This window comes from Pholcus phalangioides, unplaced genomic scaffold (genome assembly GCF_987345545.1).
Source record: "Pholcus phalangioides strain wild (caught in Gottingen) unplaced genomic scaffold, Ppha-v1.0 ptg000022l_1, whole genome shotgun sequence".
Taxonomy (NCBI): domain Eukaryota; kingdom Metazoa; phylum Arthropoda; class Arachnida; order Araneae; family Pholcidae; genus Pholcus; species Pholcus phalangioides.
Window position 1 is genome coordinate 40,956,110 of NW_028301615.1, and position 21,740 is coordinate 40,977,849.

Here is a 21,740-nt window from a genome sequence, read left to right on the forward strand (position 1 = left end):
TTCTTTAGATAAATCAAGGTTCTCCCAGCAAACTGAAAAGCCAGAGACATGTAAAATGGTCAGGGAAATTGGAAAATGTTTGATGAAAGTTGGGAAAATTCTGTGAAGGGAAAAAACCAAATTTCTGAAAACATAAGAAAGGTTAATTTTAAATGATACTTTTTCTCAAAAGTTTCGATCAGGGAAGTCGTTTTGAGTTTTGGTCAGGGAAATAATCAAACAGATTTTGTTAGAAACCCTGTGAATTCTTGACTTCATTGAAACATGTTATTAATATTCATTTTTATTTTTTTGTGTGTTAATTCAGTCTTAATTTGTTGCCACCTGAATTTGTTTTCAGAGTGGGTGTGGAAGAAGAACATGAAATGCTTCCATTTGGTGGCCTACGAACAGTAAGTAGAAAAATATCTATCTATCTCTATATATATGTATATGTTCTGGCAATCGAAATAAGTGAAGAAATACACACAGGGCTTCTACTTGTCTTATTTTTCCGACTTTTCGGTAAAATGTCCTACTTTTTCCTACTTTCTCAGTTTTGTTCTTTGCAGTTGTTGTTCTACTTTTCCTTTTTTTTTACCAAATCCTATCAACAAAATTTGTGTGATTGATTTTAATTGAGCAGGGAATCATCGATATATTGTCAAATATTATAAATGTTGCAGATTGCAATTAATGATTCTGCCAAAGTGAAATTGTATATTTTTTAAGATTATAGGCTCCAGGGCCAACAATATTTTATAAATAAATAATTATTTGAAAGGGGGTGTGTGTGTGGACCATTTGGTTTATTAATTTTTCATTTGCTTAGTTTGAGGGTTTAACAAGAGTAGAGTAGTCATTAAAAACTTTTGTCTGGATGGAAATTTTTTTTTTTACTACTTGGTCTTGGACGGTAACTGGCATTCATCATTCCAAATTAGTTTACAGTTTGTGTGTAGGTGGACAACAGTTTTCATTACAAAGCAGTTGGCTACAAAGGCCTATTCTAGGTTTGGTGATTCTGATTCTACCCAATAGCATTCAATTATTTTCTGTATTTTTAGAGCAAGCAGGGGCATAAACAATGTTTACAAATAGAGAGAAGCGATGTTACTCTCCGCTGTTCATACGAAGTATGAAAGCTCATGGATAACAGAGCAGAGATTGAGATGTAGTTCGGAAAGAAAATTGCTATAATTGAACCAGCAATCTCTCTCTGTCTGGGCTCTAACCATTGAGCTAAAGAGGACAGACATTTTCTTTCCTTAGAGCACACGTATGAATGCTGAACGGGACTGGCAGTCCTGTTCAGAATTTCATGTTTTATCCATGGTTATTCATGTTTTCATACTTTGAATGTGTGTGTTTACAAAGTTCTGTGAAGTGCTAGAAATGGAAGTCGTTCATTTGTCAAAAACGATTACACTGGTATTGAATAATAAAGTGTAAATCAATCCCTTTAAAAAAAGGATGTACAGCACAGTATAACTATCCGGTTCACCTTGACTTATTTTCATCGGATCTTGTAATTTACACATTTTGCTTTGTGCTTTTGGAAGAGCGTCATTCTCAGAAAACTTACGTGTCTTCATAATTTTCTGTGCATTATCAAAGAGTTAACATTGACAGACTCTGCACTTTGTCAGCCCCCTACTGTGCTTCCCTGCGCGAGTGAATGAGCATTGACTGTCGGAATTGGAAAATCGGCCGGACTATGTACTTTTAACATGAGAGTTTTGGCTCTCGTACAAAATAAACGTTTTTTTTTAAATTTTACCTGCGCCGATATGTTTTGTCTGCGTGTGGTAATGCAATCAGTATAGAAATGGGCTCATTCGTGCACATTCTATTTAGACGGCGTTGTCTTCTGATGCACATCCCTGTATGGTGATGCTGATAGATTCCGACGGCAAACTGCAGATTCCGACAGTCGACACCGATCGAACAAACCGCTCGATCACTTATATCTCATTCCATTCAACATTGTACAGCTCTTTTGTTCTGTTTTGAGCCCACTATTGATATGCGTCGCAGTGCTTCGCAACACAACTCGGCTGTTGTGCACTATTTTCAACTTGTGCGGGTGCACCCATGGAGCTTGTTTTGGAAAGTTTCGTCTTAGGTGCCGAAGGAACTCCAATACAACAAAAACATGGGGTGGGGGGTGTCTAGGGTTGCCAGACGTCCGTATATACGACCCACAAGGGCATATGCTGTGATGGATTGCATTTGATATTCATGATCTACTGACGGCTTAGGCAGCTTCGCAAAGTTGGTTGAAGGCGTGGGTGGGGGGAGAGAGAGCACGATAGGGACGATCGCCCCCCCCCCCCGATAAAAAAAAAAAATTAGTGGCATAGGCAGAAGAGCAGAAGGTGGACACACATTTTTCCTCCCCTCTCCGTTCAAGAAACAACCTGTAGTCGCTTATGCTTTTGTGGGGGCGGCTTATGTGGCTTGAGCCCTTATTGCCCAGTTCCTATGGGGTGTTGTATTAAAATCTTTAAATTTAAAAGTTTTAAATATTAAAAAAAAATTAATTTTTTATTGTGGTTGGAGGGATTGTCCTCCCAACTCGTTATGGTGAAGCTCAACATTCAGCACTGAGAGGCTTCATGTCATTATTGGCATGTATGTATGTGTGTATATGCATCAACATCGTGCTCTGCAGAAAGTTTCAAAGGATTAAAATAACTGATTTCTTATCAAATATTTTTATTTTGTAAATTCACTCTCGTTCCTCCTTTCACTAAGACCCCTATTTTATTTACCCAAACCCCTCTAGGTGGTCGCTACTCACAGTTTGAAACCACCGATATAAGAAAACAGACCAGCACAGTTCATTTTGTCGAATGAGAAAAGGTCACAGAAAAGTCACAGAATTTTACTTTTGGTATTTGGTAGACACCCTGAATCAGCTTTTACTGTATTTCAGAGTTGATAAATGTTTTATTTTCCTATGTGAACAAAATGAGGGATTCAACTTCACTTTATATCATGTATTGTTTGGGTATTGTTATCCTTGTGGGTTATATCCTGATTAATTCTACTGAATTGATATGCTGAACTCATTCTTACCACAGTAACTATTTGTTGTTACAGCTGAGACCATTCACAACTGTACACTTTAGAAAAACTGAACAATTTGCAAAATGTTATTGATATGACATGTACAGTCAGCCCCCCTGTATTTGCTGGGCTATGTTCTGTAAGTGATTGTGAATACAGAAAATCCAAAAATAACCAAAACCATAGATTTTCCCCTTGTATGTCTTGTTTTTTGAACATCATGAGAAGAGCAAGGTGACACAGAGGCAGAATTTAATGTAAAAGAGGATGCAGTGATTGTTGGTGATATTTTCTGAAAGTATATTGCAATATCTGTTTGTCGTTTCTTCTTCACATCATCAAGTATGTTGGAGTATGTTGACAAGGTTTCCTCTACCAATTTTTTTACATGTGAAAAATGTACTATAGAGGGATCTGCGTCATGAACATAATCTATTACTGATTTGAGTTTGCAAAGCTCTTCCACTATGTTACTCATGGTTAACTTGTCTTCCACCTCTTTATCTTGAAATTCTTCATCTGGTACTGCTTCAGTCAGCTGCATTAATTCCTTCTCGGTCAATGTCTCTGAATTGCTATTAATTAGCTGTTCGATTTCTTCTGTATCCATATCAATGAACCCTTCTCCATCCACATGTTTCACTAACATGACAATGCATTTTATAATCTCTTCAGTTGGCTCTGTAGAAGTGGTTGTGTTATGGCCAAAGGTTAATCCCATTCGAGTTGACTGTTTCTCTCTTAAGAGCTACCACGGCTCTAGTAATAACAGTAATAGCATTAGCAATAACGTAATTCTTCCATACCTTCAAGACATTTTCTGCATTTGCATCATCTTCTATTGCAGGCACACTAATCTCTATTGAGTGACGTGTATAGTGAGCTGTGAATGCTTGCATTACCCCCTGATCAAGGGAGCTGAATACTGGATATTGTATTAGGAGGCATATAAAGGACTTCCACAATATCAGGTTTTAACTCATTGACATCTGGGTGTCCAGGAGCATTATTCAGTATCAAAAGAACTTTGAATGGCATGTCTTCACTCTCAAGGTACCTCCTGATTTCTGGAATGAAACACTGTTTAAAAACCAATCCAGGAAAAGCGCTTTCATTGTCCAAGCCTTTTTATTGTTCATCCAAAATACTGGGAGCTTTGACATATTCTTTCCCTTTAATGTTCGAGGATTCGCAGGTTTCAAAATGACGGTGGGCTATACGCATTTGCACAAAACAACATAGTAAGTCTATCGTTATACTTGTCTGTGAAAACCAGGGGCTCTCCTTTCTTCTTGAATGATAAATGTTCTTTGCTGCATTTTCTTCCGAAATAGTACAGTTTCGTCAGCGTTAAATTACCTGCTGAGGTATATAACCCTTCTTCTCTTCAATAATTTTCTGCAGAATCTTTGGAAATTTTCTAGCTGCCTCATGATTTGTAGAGGCTTGGTCTCCAGGAATTTTTACATTGCATAATCTGAATAGTTTCTCAAAACCTATGAAACCAACCTTTACTTGGCATAAAATTCTGATGAAATAAGAATTTCACCAGCACTTTATAGAAGAATAAATCTTTTTTATTTTCTGTTATAATATTACAATCAATTGGAATACCTTTTTTGTAGAAATCTTGTACCCACAAAAAAGAAACTAGCATTTTCTGTACGAGAAACACATGGATCCTGAAGGCGATGCAAAGGGGTCTGCCACAGGTGCAGTTACAGCCATAACTGATTGAATTTCAGATTCCTTTTTCCTGATATATCTCACCGTAGATTCGTTGATTCCCTAATGGCAGGCCACAGCAGCAATTGATTTTTTTTCGCCAAGCGTAATCAATATATCTAATTTTTCTTGTAAAGTTTTCACTTTTTTTTCTTTTTTGTCTTTTCAAAGCATTATTAGTAGCATTAAAAACAGCTCAAATTTTGTAAACACAGCACATGAATGACGATTGCTGAGTTTTTCCAGAAAATTTTCCCCATAAAGGGAGGGGGAACTGTAATTTTATACAAAGAATTTTTGGTTTGTGATAAATTTTTTTCATACTTACATCAGATTATGCTTCAGTTTTGAAATTAAAGTAAAATTACATGGTTTTACGTGAAATTTAGAGCAAGGTGTTGAACTCTCCTGAATCTAATTTTTATAGTCCAAGTTTTTATTTCAATTTGTTGTACATATGCATGAAATAACTTTTGTAGATCTCTTTCTTAGCATGTTTCTTGAAGAAAAATTTGGTTCTTTTTAATTTAAATTTCTGCATGTTTCCAGGATTATTTTTCTGTTCCTATTGTGGTAAGCGTCTTTAAACTGTACCTTATGCTTTTGCTTTTTGTCCTAGATCTTGAAGTTGGAAGATGCATTCTTTTCTATAATAACTTTTTACCTGCTATGCTTTTTTTCTTCTGCTCTATCTTAAAAATTTGAAGATAAATTAACATTATGCTTTAACTGGTTTCATGCTTTTATTACTATTTTTGTTTGCCTTTTCATTAAAAAAACCATTCATCAGCCTTTTTAATCTCTTTTCAAAGGAATAAAATAGGGTTAAAATTTAATTACATTGAATTTACATTTAATGCTCAATTTTGCGAACCTCCAATTTATGAACTGCATATTTTTACGAACAACTTTTCTAGTCCCAAACAATGCACAATTTCTTCAAACGCCTCCCATTTATGAACTTTCGATTTTAGAACTATTTTTCATGTCTACACAGGATTGTAAAAATGAGCACTGACTGTATAAAACATTTGAGCTCCTCGCGCGAAATAATATGAACTTTTACATTTATAAATACATAGCAACCGTTTTATATGAATGCACCTTAAAATTTGGGAATTTGCTTTGTCCTTCATGCAAATCTGAGTCAAGGAAAAAGTAATCTGAGCTAATCAAAGTTTTTCTTGCATACTTCTATGGATCAAAAAGTAATTACAGTGGATGCTCATTTTTATGAACTGGCTTTCTATCCTGAACTGCATGCCATAACGCTAATGTTAAAATCCATTCTATTTGACATTATTATTTCTATCAATCTATATTTTATGAACTTCATTTTTTCCTTTATTTTTTATTTATTTTTTTTGGCTATTTTATTCTTCCAGCTGCCTCCAAGTTCATTGTGTTGTAACCAAAAGTAAACTTCAATTCTTGTCTTAAGAAAAAAAGGAGAAAGGGAGGGGGAGGCAAAGAGTTCAAAGTTTTTTGGAGAAACTTAAAATTGCAATATAGTGTAATATACAAGAATGAAAAAGATAAATCACAACATGCACAATAACAACATACAGATGCAATTGGATAGCTCAATATAGTACCAGTGGATGCCATAAGGTAGCAAATATTTAAAAAAAAAGGTTTGTATACACAACACAACATTTTTTTTGTGTCTTACAGAAACAACTGTTCCACAGAGTTTGCCAAGAGCACGAACAAGTAGTTTGATACATTAGCTTATTGATATTGATTGAACTATACTAACTGCTCTTCATCTATTTTCCTCTTTACAATTTCAACAAAAAGGAAGAGATTGTGCTTGACAGTAAATAAAGAAAAAGTAAAAGAAATTAATGGGCAAACTCTCTTACTGAGACAAAAATTGTCAAAATTTGCAGGAATCTAAAAAAAGTCATTGAATACTCTTATCGAATATCAGAAAAAGTTTGTTTTTGTGCAGCAAGTGAATCCATCTGCATTCTACCATCTAGGAAATATTTTAGTAAAGCGAGATTTCTCCGGAGCCTGAAAAGTACTTGTTGCCTTACTGAGGAAAATGAGAGGTGAAAATTTTAATTGATGGAAACCTTTTGAAATAAGACAAATTATTTGCCTCAAAGTTAAACTTGGAGGATTTCAAAATATCAGATGTATGGCAGAAGAAATGTAAAAAGATACGGCCTGACTTTTCGAATAAATATGCAGAGAATGTGCAACTATGGGTACAACTGTCACGTGAATGGAAAGAAGGGAAGCTAAAATCACACACACACACATTGATTACTGAAATCACAGCCAAATGTTCTGATGAAGCAAATAAAAAGAAGTGATTTCTTTTGGAAATCGTCAAATAATAGTGAGTGACCAACTAATTTTTTACTTCCCGCATATTTTTATAATCGCCTGTCCCATTTACAAACTAATTGTCAAGTCTGTGTGGGTTGGTAAAAAGAGTGTTGACTGTATAGAGATTTCAAACTATTCAAGTTAAACATACTTAATTGGTTGTAATGGGGAAGTCGCTGGCATTCATTGTTGTATTGTTAAGTTCGATATGGGCTGCAGCTTTGCGTGCATGGTTCATGGTGAATGTGGGGTTTCTTGAATGTTTTGAAAATTTTTATTCAATATCTCTGTAGGATCACTTTTAAACTATAACAAAGAAGCATGACCATACCTACAGAGGGACATTGACTTGGTTGAAGGGGTGCAGAAAAGAGCTACGCGTGTCCCTATTGGCACACAGGGCTTGAGTTATGAAGAGAGACTTCATTTTTTGAATATGTTTACATTGGATGAACGCAGGTGTCGAGGAGATATGATCGAAGTGTTCAAAATTTTCAATGGGATGGATATAGGATGGATCATGAATTATTAGTACACGGTCAATCGACTGCTTTTACAAGGGGACACCAGTATCGATTGGTGAGGGACAATGCAAGGCTATGATGTCGCAGGGAATTTTTCTCTAATAGGGTTGTTAATAAATAGAATAGCTTACCCCCGGAGGTAGTAAATTGTAACGCAATTGACACGTTTAAAAAGAAATTATATGCATGTTGGAGTAAATCGAGAAGCTATCCATACTTAGAATAAGACAACCATGAGTATTCTTATGGGCATTGTATAATATTTCTTTTTAAAAAAATGATACCCATATTTATTATGGGCATCTTTTTCTCAGCCACCTCATTGGGCATTTTGCCTGTTGTGGTGTTGCATTTGTATTTCTTTTTTTCCTCTTTTAATGTTTCCTTTTGGGCATTTTGCCTATTGTGGCATTGCATTTGTATTTCTTTTTTTCCCTCTTTTAATGTTTTCTTTAGGCATCACAAGTGACGACACCAGTTGAATTGAGAAGTCCAACTTCTCCAGCAGCATCGAAGACACATTATGAGAAAGCATGGCTTGTTAAGAAGTGGTATAACTTTGATTTGCAGTATCCTTTGCAATTGTGGAACTGTGGAGCTATGATTTTGGCATTGTTTCTATTTTGATTAATTATTTAAAAGGAAATAGTTTGTGCAGTAGAGAAATTATGAAAGTGTGTCATGAAAAAATGTTCTATTCATTTTGTTTGGAGGCAGTTTAATCCCAAACAACACAAGTTGCTGCCCCAAAGGTTTTCTTTTTTAAAAACTAAAGAAGTATAACTCATGCTAAATAACACATACACATGGCGAATGATATTTTTTAAAATAATTTTTTGGCATAGTATACAGTCGATCCTGCTCATAATGTTTCCACTTAGTGCAACTTATTTTCATGGTCCTACTAACACTCATCAAGATTTCTTGTTTAATGTTTTTCCCCAGCTGACAACATTTTTGATTTTTTGAAAAACGTTATAAGCAAGATCCATTGTATATACAGTTTGTGTTGCAGGATATTTAAATTATAGTAATACAAAATATATCTTTACATGCCCGGTCAGGCATGTAACTTGAAAAATGCATGCCCAAATCAATATTTTACATTCCCAAAAAACATTGCCTTATTGAGCAAATTTTTTCCAATCATCCAAAACGAATGTGCTGCTATTTGAAGATGAAAATAAGCAGATAGTATGGAAAATAAAGAGCACTGCATTATATATATATATATATATAAAAAAATTCAAATTATTCATTTTTTTGATGAAATCTCAAATTTTTCTACAACACTAAGAAATTTCTCACATGAACCGATTTCGTATAATTTTTTCCAGTGTATTGATCAGTGATGGCTATCTAGTCTAAGGCTGACATTACACTAACTTTGACAAATGCAGAGAGCCTATCAGTTACACTCGAGCGAATACATCTGATAAGCTCATTGGTTGCATTTATCAAGTTTTGTAAAACAACTTTCATAAAACTTTTATAGTGTGGCCTAACGAAATTTCCCTTAGGTCAGTATTACACTATAAAAGTTTGATAAAAGATGTTTCACAAAACTGGAAAAACAACCAATAGGCACTATCAGTTACATTTTTCAAGTTTTATAAAAAAACTTTTCAAAACTTTTGTACTGTAGGCCCAGCCTAATTATATTATTTTCCCCACACATTCTAAACAAATGTGTTGTCATCTATTGATAAAAATACTTACTGAAAAATTTAAATAAGGATATATATACACATATATATATTTAAACACATTTCTCATTTGTTTGAACTCTCAAAATTTCCCATAAACCCTAAAAATGCTTTCCACTATTTTTTTAAATTTCTTGACATGCCAGCGTCAGGTATGTTATTGGAAAAAAAACATGTTCGAGTGGAATTTTTCATGCCTTGGGTAATAGATTTGTCCAGCCCTGATGTCAGACTAGTTTGTGATGTTCCTGACAGAAGGTTAATGAGTGCAAGGGAAAGACACACACACACACAAACAAAAAGAGAATCAGATCTGTACAGGGGGCACAAAGCTCATTAAAGGCCTTGCTTGATCATCTTGGAAAATGTTTTTGGGACATTGCATATTTTGTACGTCAATTCCATCATGGAAAATTGATTACTGCATATTCAGATAAAAATCTCCTCAAAAAGTTTGTGAATATCAAAAGACCAAAATTCTTGTATGTACCACCACTCTGCGATATGAAAATTTTATTCATATATTATAATTATATACATGCATATTTTTATCATTGCTCTCATTTAGAGTTGCTAGACATTCCCTGGATACAGAATTGTATTTTAGTGTTATGTTGAAATCTTTTCCACTGTCTTAAAAAAAATTTAATTGAATCAAAAAATATAAACTCTTCTCAATTATTTATTTTTCATTGAATTTTTTTAAAATACATTTTTGTTTTAAAACTTGCAATATTGTTATTGATTCATTGCATGGACTTGAAAGTTGCCAATCCAGTGTATAAAATAGGAACATATAAATATTCATTTACAACAAAAATTTTTTCTTCCCATGCACAAAATAAATTCTTCTGTATTGACTTTTTTGTAAGTTGTTGTAAATTTTCAAGTGTCACTTAGTACTATGGCATGCCACACATGCGATATGTTGACTATCCCTGTATTACATATTAACAGAATCAGAGGTGCTGACATGAAAAAATGATCGAAAGGGCTGAAAATCGTTATTTATTCCATATGTACGGGACTCAAGCTCATACTCAGGTGGCAGAATGGTGCATTTCATTGTATAGTCATTAGTGATTGGAAGGCCTCAGCCTCCCCTCACATTTAAGCCCCCTTCAATAAGATTGGGGGGGGGGGCTCAAGTGGCCTCAGTCCCCATGTTCCAGTACCTATGAACAGAATTATGTGGGGTGTTAGTCACAGGTGAATTTTTTTATGCTTGGGAAATATTTTTGGATCTTTGTTAGTATGTTACAAATACACTGTAAGAATGCTTTTATTATATTATTATTTTTTTGCTATGTAAAGATTGTTATGAAGAGTGTTTTTCTTGTTATTCCCTGACAATTTATACAGTTATATGAAACCACTTCTCACACATAGCCGGCCAACACTTATGGAGACTTTGCCATCTTGCTGTATATCACTAGCTCGAATCCTGACGAGCACACAACAGTTATCACAGGTGAGACTTGTACTTAGAGTTTTTATGAGAATTTATTTTGCATATGATTCAGTTGAATGTAGGAATGTAGCTATACATTGGGGGCACCTCTGACCTTCCACCTATGTTACCAATACACTTTTCTAATGAAAGGATGTGCTTGTCTCTTCTTTTGTGTTTGCCTATGCTGCTATAGCAAACGTCTGGATATAGTGAAGTCAATTTTCATTCCCATTAAGTTTGTAAAAAAGGGTGCAGCTTTATTTGCAAAGGTTAGCTAATCTTATTTTTCTGTTGTTCAGACATGACTGGTCCCTCAGATGCTTTCTGGGAAGTGGAAATCAGTGGTTCTTAAATTCTTGCTACCCATGGCTTTCTTGGCTTCGTTATAGTTTATACATGGTTTCTCCAAGTAGTCCAGAAAAGAAATATACTTTAAGCACAGAACAGGCTTGAATCAACATTGCCAGCTCACTGAAATGTCGCCAAGAGCTGCAATGCACACTTTGAGAACAAATACTAATGCTTCTTTAATATGTGAGTGATGACATGCGAGGCTTGTTCAAAAAGTATCCGACCTCAATTTTATTTGTGTGAACCCATAAAGCTAGAAAGGCATGGTTTGTAGTAATGGTTTAGTGCATGTATGTAGGCAATCCTAGAGCTTTTGCTCAATTTTTTTTTTTGTGCCTGCAGATGCTGTCAGTCAAATAGCAGACTGCTGATGGGGGAGGAAGTATAAATAAACACTATCACATTTTTGTTTTTGGCAAAATGGTAGGAAAAACTTGAACAACACTAATGCATTTGTGAGGGAGTTGCCAATTTTGACGCAGAATCTCTTGGTAGTACTCCTTAATGATGGTTGTGCGGTGCACAGTGCATAATCATGAAAAACCGTGCTTCTAGAGTCAAAGAAGACGGTCAGTATGACTTTGACTTGGCATCTCCTGAAACCCAAATCGTCAGTCAAAATAGAATGAACGATCCAATGCTAATGCTCCCCTCTTTTGCAAGTTATCTGATCATGATTCAATGATACTTCATCACCAGAGTTCTCACTTGGTCAATAATGATCTCATTTCTGGATGCCAAGGGCCTACCAGAGAATGTGCTTCACTCTCTATTGATGTGTAGCCATCTTTGAAGTGGTTGCACAACTCCTATATCTGTGTGGTTCTCATTTCTTCATCTCCTAAGGTCTGTTGAATCTTGTGGATTGTTTTCACTCAAGAATCGTCATGCTTCATAGAAAATTTTATACAGTAGCATTGTTCGAGTTTTTCCTGCTTTTTTGTCAAAAACAAAAATGTGTAAGGCACTGGTTTACACATAGAAATGAAATACCTTTTGGGTTTGATAATATGATTGAATAATCGACGTTTGCATGTACCCAAAATTCCAAAACGAACACTGCTATACGCGTTTCGGAACTATATGAAGTTCCTTCATCAGTAGCAGAAACAAAGAAGAAAGAAAAATATTGAAACTCCTTATAGCGGGAGTTATTCGCTGTTGTAGACAAGAGTCAAATTCAAAATAAACCGGCAACAAAAGAGTAGAGTAAGAGGACGAAAAAATGAAAAATGGTGGAGCCAATTGCAACCGAGAACATGATAGTGATGCTGATGGAGAAGAATAATTATTGTAGAAACTGTTGCCAGATTTTTGAGAAGGGTGGTGTGCTAGATAGGTTGTTGACCAACTGGTTTTTGTTAATGTGGAATGATTCGAAGAAATCCAAGTCAGATGGTGAGGGACATTTTTGGATGATTTTGGCAGAAGAGAAGTCAAATTTATGGTCAAAGGACCAGCAGTTTTGGGCTATGGATGAGCGGTTAAAGTCTTGGTTGCTTACGTATCTTCTATGCTCATTTGAAAGGTATTTTAGGGCACGTTTAGTTTGGCATATATATGATAATCCGCATTGGCATGAAATGCTGTAGATGCCCCAGTTGTTAAGTGTGTCAATGGGATCTTTTAGTTGAAAGAAACGAAGTTTATTGACAGGGGTGAAAACCACAGAAAATTTGTATTTTTGAAGGATTTTAGCGTTGCCTGGTTTTTGGGAAGAAAGGCAAAATGATCAAGTTTTTGTGTTCAGGTTTAGGCTTAGTTTTGGAAGTGTTTTTAATCAGTTTGCTGTGTAGATTATCAATGAAAGAGCTACGGTAGCCACGATTGACTGCTATTGCTCTAAGGATATTCCGTTCAGCATCGAGTAACGTCGGCAAAGAGCAGATATTAATGGCTCGGTTCACGTATGTGTAGAACAAGGCATACTTTTGTGTCGGAGGATGCGCAGAGAGATTGTCAGGGGGTAGGGAAACAGCAAACGGTTTGCGAAATACAGTGGTAGAGAAAGTTTGTACATGGCGAGTGACCAATACATCCAGGAATGCAATTTGGTTATTGTTTTCTTCCTCTATAGTGAATTGAATTCAAGGGTCAATGGAATTGAGAGTATTTAGAATATGGTCAATGTTAGCATTACGGTCAAGAAGAATGAAGCAATCATCAACATATCTGACATAAGAAGGAAAACAAATTTCACGGAAGAGTTTTGTTTCAAAATAGTGCATGTAGATGTCACTAAGTACAGGACTGAGAGGGTTCCCCATGGCAAGGCCTTCAGTCATACGATAGAATTGTTTGTTGAAAGAGAACGTATTTTGGTTGAGACAGACCCGAGTAAGGTCTAACAGTTCAGAGATTTCAAAATGGGAAAAATGGAATTCTGTAAGTCTGGTCTCCAGATCTCGAAGAGCACCTTCTACAGGGACATTCGTAAAAAGAGACTTTACGTCAAAAGAAGCCATTGTTGTGTTGACGGGGTTGAAGGTATGGAGTTCCTGTGCGAATTCAACTGAATTTCTTGTAGTGTGTGTGTTATTACAAGAGAGTGGTGAAAATATTGAGACGAGGCGTTTTGCAAGCTTGTAAGAGGCATTGCCGATATTTGAGACTATGGGTCGCTTGTGGACTTTGGGCAGTGTGTAAAACCTGCCGCAAAACGCAACCGATGGGGTGAGATCTTTTTTTATGGTTTGAGATAGAATCTGACAAGATTTTATGGCTGACTTGACCGTGCTAAGTTCATGCGAGCTGGGGTCTTTTTGTATGCTTTGATATGGGCCATCATTAATTAGAGTTCAGGATTACTGGTTTACACTTTCTCATTCATCTGTGGTCTGCCAGCTACTGGCAGCTTCTGAAGGCAAGGAAAAATTCAAGCATGTGCACTAGGATTGCTTGCATATGTGCCCCAAACTGAGCCTCCCTAGCTTTATTGGCTTCATGTAAGAAAAATTATGGCTGGATACTTTTTTAACAAACCTTGTACACATATTTTAAGAATTTCTACAGTGTATTGTATATTGAAACCAAGCCGGTTCATGGTCTGTGATTTATTTTATTACTTGCAGGCTGCTGTCAAAAGTAGGTGATCACAATAATTTGACTAGATGTACACTAAGTTCTAATATTTGAAAACAATTTTTGATTAGCTTACTCTCCAGAATTTTTTTTTGCAGCTAGGCGATAGAAAGAGATGTGTATGAGCTTGTGTGTTGGTGCTCTGTAAAAATACATATATGTACACCACAGTTCATCAATTCAATGATGAAATCCTTGTCGGGTAGTTTTCATGAAAATTTCTAGTTGGCCCTATTTTTCTATTAAGTGAAATGTCTCTGAGGAAAACATAGTTTGTGAAACTTTATACAACTTTTGATTCTTTGTTTTCATTGTAAACCTGCATATATTCAGGAGGATAGCAACAGGAGAGATGATGATGATTCAGATGCAGAAATGTGCATTGATGAGCCTGATACATGGCGTGATCAAAGCAATGGGGGACCAAGTGTTTCAAGGGTGAGTATTTACTTTTTTCTATTTTTACTCTATATTACATTGACATCGAGTATGTAAATCAGGGATTAATGTCAATAAAATGATTGGGTTTTCCTTTTGTTGTAACTAAATGCCATTAATTATGCAGGAAGTTGAATATTTAAAAGATGAAACTCATAGAGTTGGCAACTTTTTCTGAACAGGCTTTGTAAGTATCTTTTATAGAACTCACCTCAATTTTTTTTTCAAAGTAGATAGATGAAATAGAAAGTGTGGGGCTTCATATTATATTAGCGTAATTAGCACAAGTGATTATAAATTCATTTACTGTATGTGCATATACAGTCGAGCCAAACTGATGAAACCGCCTGTGAAATATAAGCAAATGCAAGCATGTGGCACATATTAAGGTTGAGAAGGATCTTGGAATGCAAAAGAAGTGGTAGCCACTTTCGCAAAAATGCATACAGAAGGTACGGAATGAGTAGACATCCAACCATCAATCATAACATTAGCATTGCAGCATATTTTGCTAAAGCTTTTCTCCCCATTTTCGCTTTTTTGTTAAAGGAATTTTTTATCTAACTTAAACTCTGCAATGGACAGATTGTTTTGGCATTATATCTAGGTAGCCATACATCTTTGGAATAGCAGCCTTGTTAGGCTGTTTATGTTATGCAGTAATTAGTATGTATTAATGATGATGCAAAACTGGTGACACTTCAGATAGGACTGTGATGGCCATGCCTCATTGATGACAGGCCCACAAAGGCTTTCCTCTTCCTGTCCCCCAGAGGCAAGAAGAGGCTAAAACATTTCTTTAGTGAATGAATATCCTCCCTGAGATAGAAAGACGAAACAGGTTTTGTGTGTGTGTGTGGGGGGGGGGGTTCTGCCTGCCCTGCCTGTACAATTAAAAAAGACACCATGTAGCTTTCTTGAATAACATATTGCACCCAAATGTGATGATGCTCACAGTATGGTGCTACCTTAATGCATGGCCGGCTACCTTAATCCATAGCATATGATTACAGTTTTTTAGAGTAAGCATGCAAATATGGTAGGCAGGCACTTCTAGCCAGGTAGGTGTCTCAGAAAAATCACTTCGCTCCAGGGGCCTCTACAATGCTCTAAAGATGGCCCTGCGAAGGGTATCATTCTACACCTGCATTATCTAGAGAGAAATAAATCTGACCCATTTTTCAGAGAAAGAAAAAAAGAAGCGGAAAAGATTCATCACAACACATGCACACATGTACAAAAAAAAAAAAAAAAAATGAGTCTACACAACATACATAATTCACTGTAATTTTTTGAATATGGGCCATGTAGAAGAAATGTCACATTGGGTAGAACAGTTTTATTGATCTGTCTGTGTGCGCGAACCCTGTGTACATGTGTCTGTATAGGAAAGTCCCTTTATTCTGGAATAACTCACAAACCATTAATCCTAGAAGCATAATTCCAATTGGAAAAAATATCCAAATAACGCGTAGAACTTAGATATGCCATTCATATTGTAAAAGGTTTTATAGTCATTAAAATAAAAATGTTAAATTTTTATGTGGTCACCTCCATCCTATGTTCCTCTAATTTTAAGCAATTCTTGAATGCAAATATCTCAGCGAATATTGCTATTAACCAGTCATATGGCTATGACGGAATAACAGATTTTTGGTATAATTTAGAAAATTAATTGCAGTAAAACCTTTCCCCTAATTGGCACCCCTTAGATGTCATCACCCCTTGCCATCACCTCTCTTTTATAGCCAAATAATTTCTTGTATAATAAAAGTATATGCATTTCAAACCCCTGATTAAAGGTCTCCCCCTCTTTTATGAATGGATTTTTTGTCCCGTCGGTATCCCCAAAGAAAAAGGTTTTACTGTATTAATTACGTCAATTTTTTATTTTTTGTGTTAATGATAAAAAAAAAAAACTTGAACTTGGGTACAATGTGCACATAAAAAATTGTAATCAAAACATGTTTTGTCAGCTTCGAACTTCCAGAAAAAACAAAACAAAATAAATCAATAAACAAAAGTGAGTAGCAGCAATAAAGGAAACCACCATCAGTGTAGTAAATGACAACCTCACTCATAAAGGACCAAAAGCGGAAAATCCATGAATCACAAAGGAGACACTTAATTTGATGAAAAAAGGAATAGGAGAAATTCTCCTTGGCCACATGACTGGTTAAAAACATGGAATTTTTTTTGAAAATAGTAAGCTTGTAAATAGAATGCAAGCTGTGAAAATTGGGAATGTGGTTAGCGGTTATAAGTATATTAATACGGGTGTTCCTCAAGAATCAGTTCTTGGCCCATATTGTTTTTAATTTTTGTTAATGATTTAAAGTATCTTCAACTAAATGGACATTTAATTAGCTACTCTGATGACACAGCCATAACCATAACAGCAGAAAATTATGATATTCTGAAAAACCATGCAGAAGCAGATCTGTGTAAAATAAATATTTGGCTGAGTAGTAATAAACTAGACTTGAATCTTAATAAAACTACATATATCAACTTTCAACTTTATAATGATAATAGAGAACAATTGAAATTGCAGTGTCACAAATCAGGCTGTCCTTTTCATTATTGTGTATGCCCCACGATTTCTGAGGTTGATGAAATGAAATATCTAGGAATAACATTAAATAGAAATCTTAAATGGAAATCCCACGCTATTACAATCAGTAATCAACTAAAATATATAAATATAAGATTTTACCATCTGAAAAACAATTTCAAATGAATTTCTCCATACGCTTTATTTTGCATGGGTTTTCTCTATTTTACAATACGGTATATGTATCTGGGGCGGTGACTACAGATCTAATTTAGAACTAATAAAAAATAATTTAAGGAAAACCATCAATGTAATATCTAGTCAATGTTCTTATTCATCAAATATTGATTACAGTTCTGATTATAGATTTGATATACATACATAAACTTTATTTATATCGAGTTTTACTGTTTTTACAAAAAAACCAAACATGGTTCACATTGCGACACACTAATATACAAACAAGACAATATGGATATCTATATGAGGTAAAACCTAAAAAGACACTTATTCAGAAGCAATTTTTATATTTAGCACCAAGATCTTATAACACATTAAGTAATGATATAAAATTCGAAAGAAACATAAACCGCTTCAAAAAATTGCTTGTAGACTACATTAACTCCTGTTAACTCAATCTAAAGAAACACCAATACCTGCCATGTGTTTAACTGTATTCTATTTTGTGAAATGAAACATTATTGGTGAAAATAATAACCATACCTTGTACTGCAGCCTACTGTTTGATCAACTTGTATTATTTATGTATATTTATGATGTTGTGTGTATTGTGTTTCAATAGCCTGTGTTTGCCAATCGATAAAATTATTTGTGGTTTGACCCTGGACAGATCATATATAGATCTCTTGGGTCTATTATGGATATTTGCTTTTTATCCCCCCCCATCCCACTGTAATATGTTTTGTCTTCCTCCCCCCTCCCCGTTTTGTATGGTTTGTGTTAATAAATTCTATTTTTTGTTGGCCTCCGGAGAGACAAAACAACAACTTTCTAATTGTGTGTTTTAGAGTTAGGTGACCAAATAAAAAGTTAATCTTGTAATTTTAGTAACTATATAGCCCCACTTGTAATATGAATGACGTATTTGATGTTTAAATGTTATTGTGATACTTTTTTGAATTGAAAGTATGCTTCTAGCATCAATGATTCGAGAGTTATTCCAGGGTAAAACAACTTTCTTATATGCACCCTGTATTCGGTTGATGCTTGATTTTACAAACTTCCAATTTACAAATCACACATTTGTACAAACTGATCTTCTGGTCCTAAACAATGCACAGTAAAACCTCTCTTTTGCGGTCACTGGCGGGATAAAAAAAATCTGTCCGTAAAAGACGGATGACCGTTAATCAGGGGTTTGAATTACATACTTTTATTATACATCAGGAAATTACTATTTGGACATAAAAGAGAGGTGACAGCATCTGAGGGTTGTTTGAATTTAAACACTGTACTATTTATTTAAGCGTCTTTTCCCATTTACAAATTTTTAGTTTTATGAACTAGTTTTTTGCATCCGTGCGGGTTTATAAAAACAAACATCAATTTTATATATACGTATTGGTTCTTATCAAATCAGGTAACAAGTAGGGATGGGACAAATAGTGATTTGTCCGAATAACCAAATACAGAATGTTCAGTGGCTGAATATCAATTTTCTTGAAATTCATCGCACAGTTATGAATTAAATTGGTATTTTTACACCAGTATCGATTGGTAAGGGACAATATTCTAGATTATGGTGTCGCAGGGAATTTTTCTCTAATAGGGTTGCTAATAAATGGAATAGCTTACCCCCGGGGGTAGTAAATTCTATCACAATTGACACGTTTAAAAAGAAATATGATAAACATGTTGGGGTAAATGGAGAAGCTATCCATACTTAGAATAAGACAACCATAAATACATTTTATGGGCATTGTATAATATTTTATCATGTGTATATATTGTTTATAACTTGGTGTTAATTGCATTTTTAATTGGGTTGCTGTATTTTAGTAATATATGACATCCATATTTGTTATGGGCATCTTTTTCTCAGCCACCTCATTGGGCATTTTGCCTGTTATGGCCTTGTATTTGTATATTTGTATTTTAGTTGAAAATAAAATTTTTCAAATGTAGGATATTGAGTTTTAATTATGCAATTTATTATTTCAATGAATTTTTATTTTTAAAAAGTGGTTATTGAAGGATTTTCCTTGCCATGGTAATAACTACTGACAATCAAGTTTAACAATGATATATCATATTTTAATATATTACTTAAGGAATTAATTTTTTTTCAACACTTGTTACCAATTTTACACTTAATCAAGAAAATATCAACGGGGTCATTCCATTTCAAATCACCCGGCAAAATACCAAAATGACACCCATAGTCTCAGATTTCAATGATATTTTTTTTATTTGTTGCTTTTACCATCCTCATTAACCATGTGAAATATTATTTGCATATCTCTAAAACGTTTTGAGAAAAAAAATGTTGAAATTTATCAAAAAATGATGCAGATGACTTTTCCAAGGCTCAATTTTTAATTGGCATTGTTTGAGAAAATAAATCGTAACTTTTTTAATTTTCAGTATATTCAAGTGAAATTTTCACCAAAGTGTTCACAAAAACATACAGAATATGAATAAAAATTAATTCATATGCTTACATTTGAAATTTACATGCAAAAAAATTATGTAAATTTTTGTTTGTGGAATTTTTCATTAGGAAAAATTTTATTTTTTCTAATGAAAAATTGAAATTGAAATTAATTTCATTAGAAAAATTTTATTTTTTCTAATGTATTTTTAGACCAGAGGCACAGCAGTTACCAAAACAACTTTTATTTTAAATTTCTCCTAAATATATGAAGTAAAATACTGGAGAAAAAAAATAATGGTTTTTTGACTGTTAATATATTTATATATGTTGTGGCTCACAACACAAAATTCATCAAAATAAGACTGGATCGCTCCGATTTCAAATCATTCAACTAGATACTGAAATGCAACCCATCATCCCAGATTCCAATTATTATTTTTTATTTATTGTTTCTACCATGCAAAACTTCATGTACATATCTCAAAAACTTTTTGAGAAAAAAAATGTTTTCTAACCTCACAAATGACGTCTCTAAGGCTAACCATTCAAGCAATATTATTTATGAAAATATATCATAACTGCAGATTTTCAATACATTCAAAAGTAATTTTCACTAAAATGCTCACAAAAAAATGCAGATTATGAATAGAAAATAAAATTTAAACCTTTGCAATAAAAAATTAGATTGCAAAAAAATTGTTGAAATGTAATTTTTGATTCTTTTTATGATAAAAACACAATGGCTCACCTTTGCTTTTTCATTTACAAAAGCTCTCCTGCTTTTCGCACAGCATATTCAGTGACATTGAACTCTTCACAGATTTTTTCCTTATTCCATGAAGCAGGGGCCAGAGTTTAAATTTGAAACTTTTCCCTTGTTGTGATGGTTAAATTGAGCCTTTTTTAGAATTAACTCTATCAAAATAATATCATTTGCGTTCTGTTTAATATCTTCATTAAGTGTGCTTTAAGATTCATATTCTGGTAATTCTTCTTCAAAAACTTTACAAACCTTTGATTTGAAAGTGTTATAGGCAGATTCAACTTTTCTTTTGGCATGGTTTGACCTGCACTGTGGAGCTACCTTATGAAGTTTAACTGATGACTCTTCTATGTTCTGTAGAGATGAATTTATTTCTTCAAGTGTTTCTTGTTTAGAAATTGACATTTCCAAGTTACTTATTTCTACATCAATATCACTGTTCATCTCTTCACAGTATTCAGTTTCTTCACACAGCACATTCTCTGTCAAGATCTGCAGATCATAATTGAGACTTGCATCATTTCATGGGGGAAGGCAGTTTAGTTATAACACTTTTGTTTTACAAGATATACAGAAGACTGGATGTTGTGAAGATATTTATTATTTGAGATGTTAATTTTTTAAGGAAGGAAAAAACTCATCTCTGCCTCTACCGGGAGTCGAACCCGGGTCCCTCGATTGCCAGACGAGTGCTCTGACCACTAAGCTACAGAGGAGATAGAGATTTTCCTTCGCTAGAGCGTATAAACTCTGTAGCTTAGTGGTCAGAGCACTCGTCCGGCAATCGAGAGACCCGGGTTCGGTTCGACTCCCACTAGAGGCAGAGATGAGTTTTTTCCTTCCTTAAAAAATTAACATCTCAAATAATAAATATCTTCACAACATCCAGTCTTCTGTATATCTTGTATTAACAAGTGGAGAGCACATTCATGTCACTTTTGTTTTAGTTTACTCAATGAAGCAGCAGCAGTGACTTTATCATCACCTGCTGGGATGATAGTCTTGTAATTAAATAAGACACCAGCTGCCCTCTGAAGGACAAAGACCAGTTTGCCATAGTTTATATCTTCACAGAAGCTATTGTTTTTTACAATCATCATCACAACAAGATACATCATGTCTAATATATCACCACCAGGC

The 21,740-nt window shown here is 34.5% G+C and overlaps 1 protein-coding gene, 1 non-coding gene and 1 pseudogene across 2 annotated transcripts in view; 1 reads left to right on the top strand and 2 right to left on the bottom strand.

Moving 5' to 3' along the window:
• The window catches only part of Nhe3 (Na[+]/H[+] hydrogen exchanger 3), an 81,020-nt gene that overhangs the window by 35,736 nt on the left and 23,544 nt on the right, over positions 1-21,740 (top strand). Inside the window, exons 13-17 of the mRNA XM_089249258.1 lie at positions 341-392; positions 5,326-5,349; positions 8,097-8,209; positions 10,709-10,817; positions 14,565-14,669. Of these exons, the coding sequence (XP_089105384.1) occupies positions 341-392; positions 5,326-5,349; positions 8,097-8,209; positions 10,709-10,817; positions 14,565-14,669 (403 nt within the window). The remainder of the gene's footprint in view (positions 1-340; positions 393-5,325; positions 5,350-8,096; positions 8,210-10,708; positions 10,818-14,564; positions 14,670-21,740) is intronic.
• On the bottom strand, positions 12,424-13,435 carry LOC149070446 (uncharacterized; annotated as a pseudogene).
• Positions 21,245-21,316, bottom strand: TRNAA-GGC (transfer RNA alanine (anticodon GGC)). The gene has a single exon. It is a non-coding gene; the product is annotated as a tRNA-Ala (tRNA).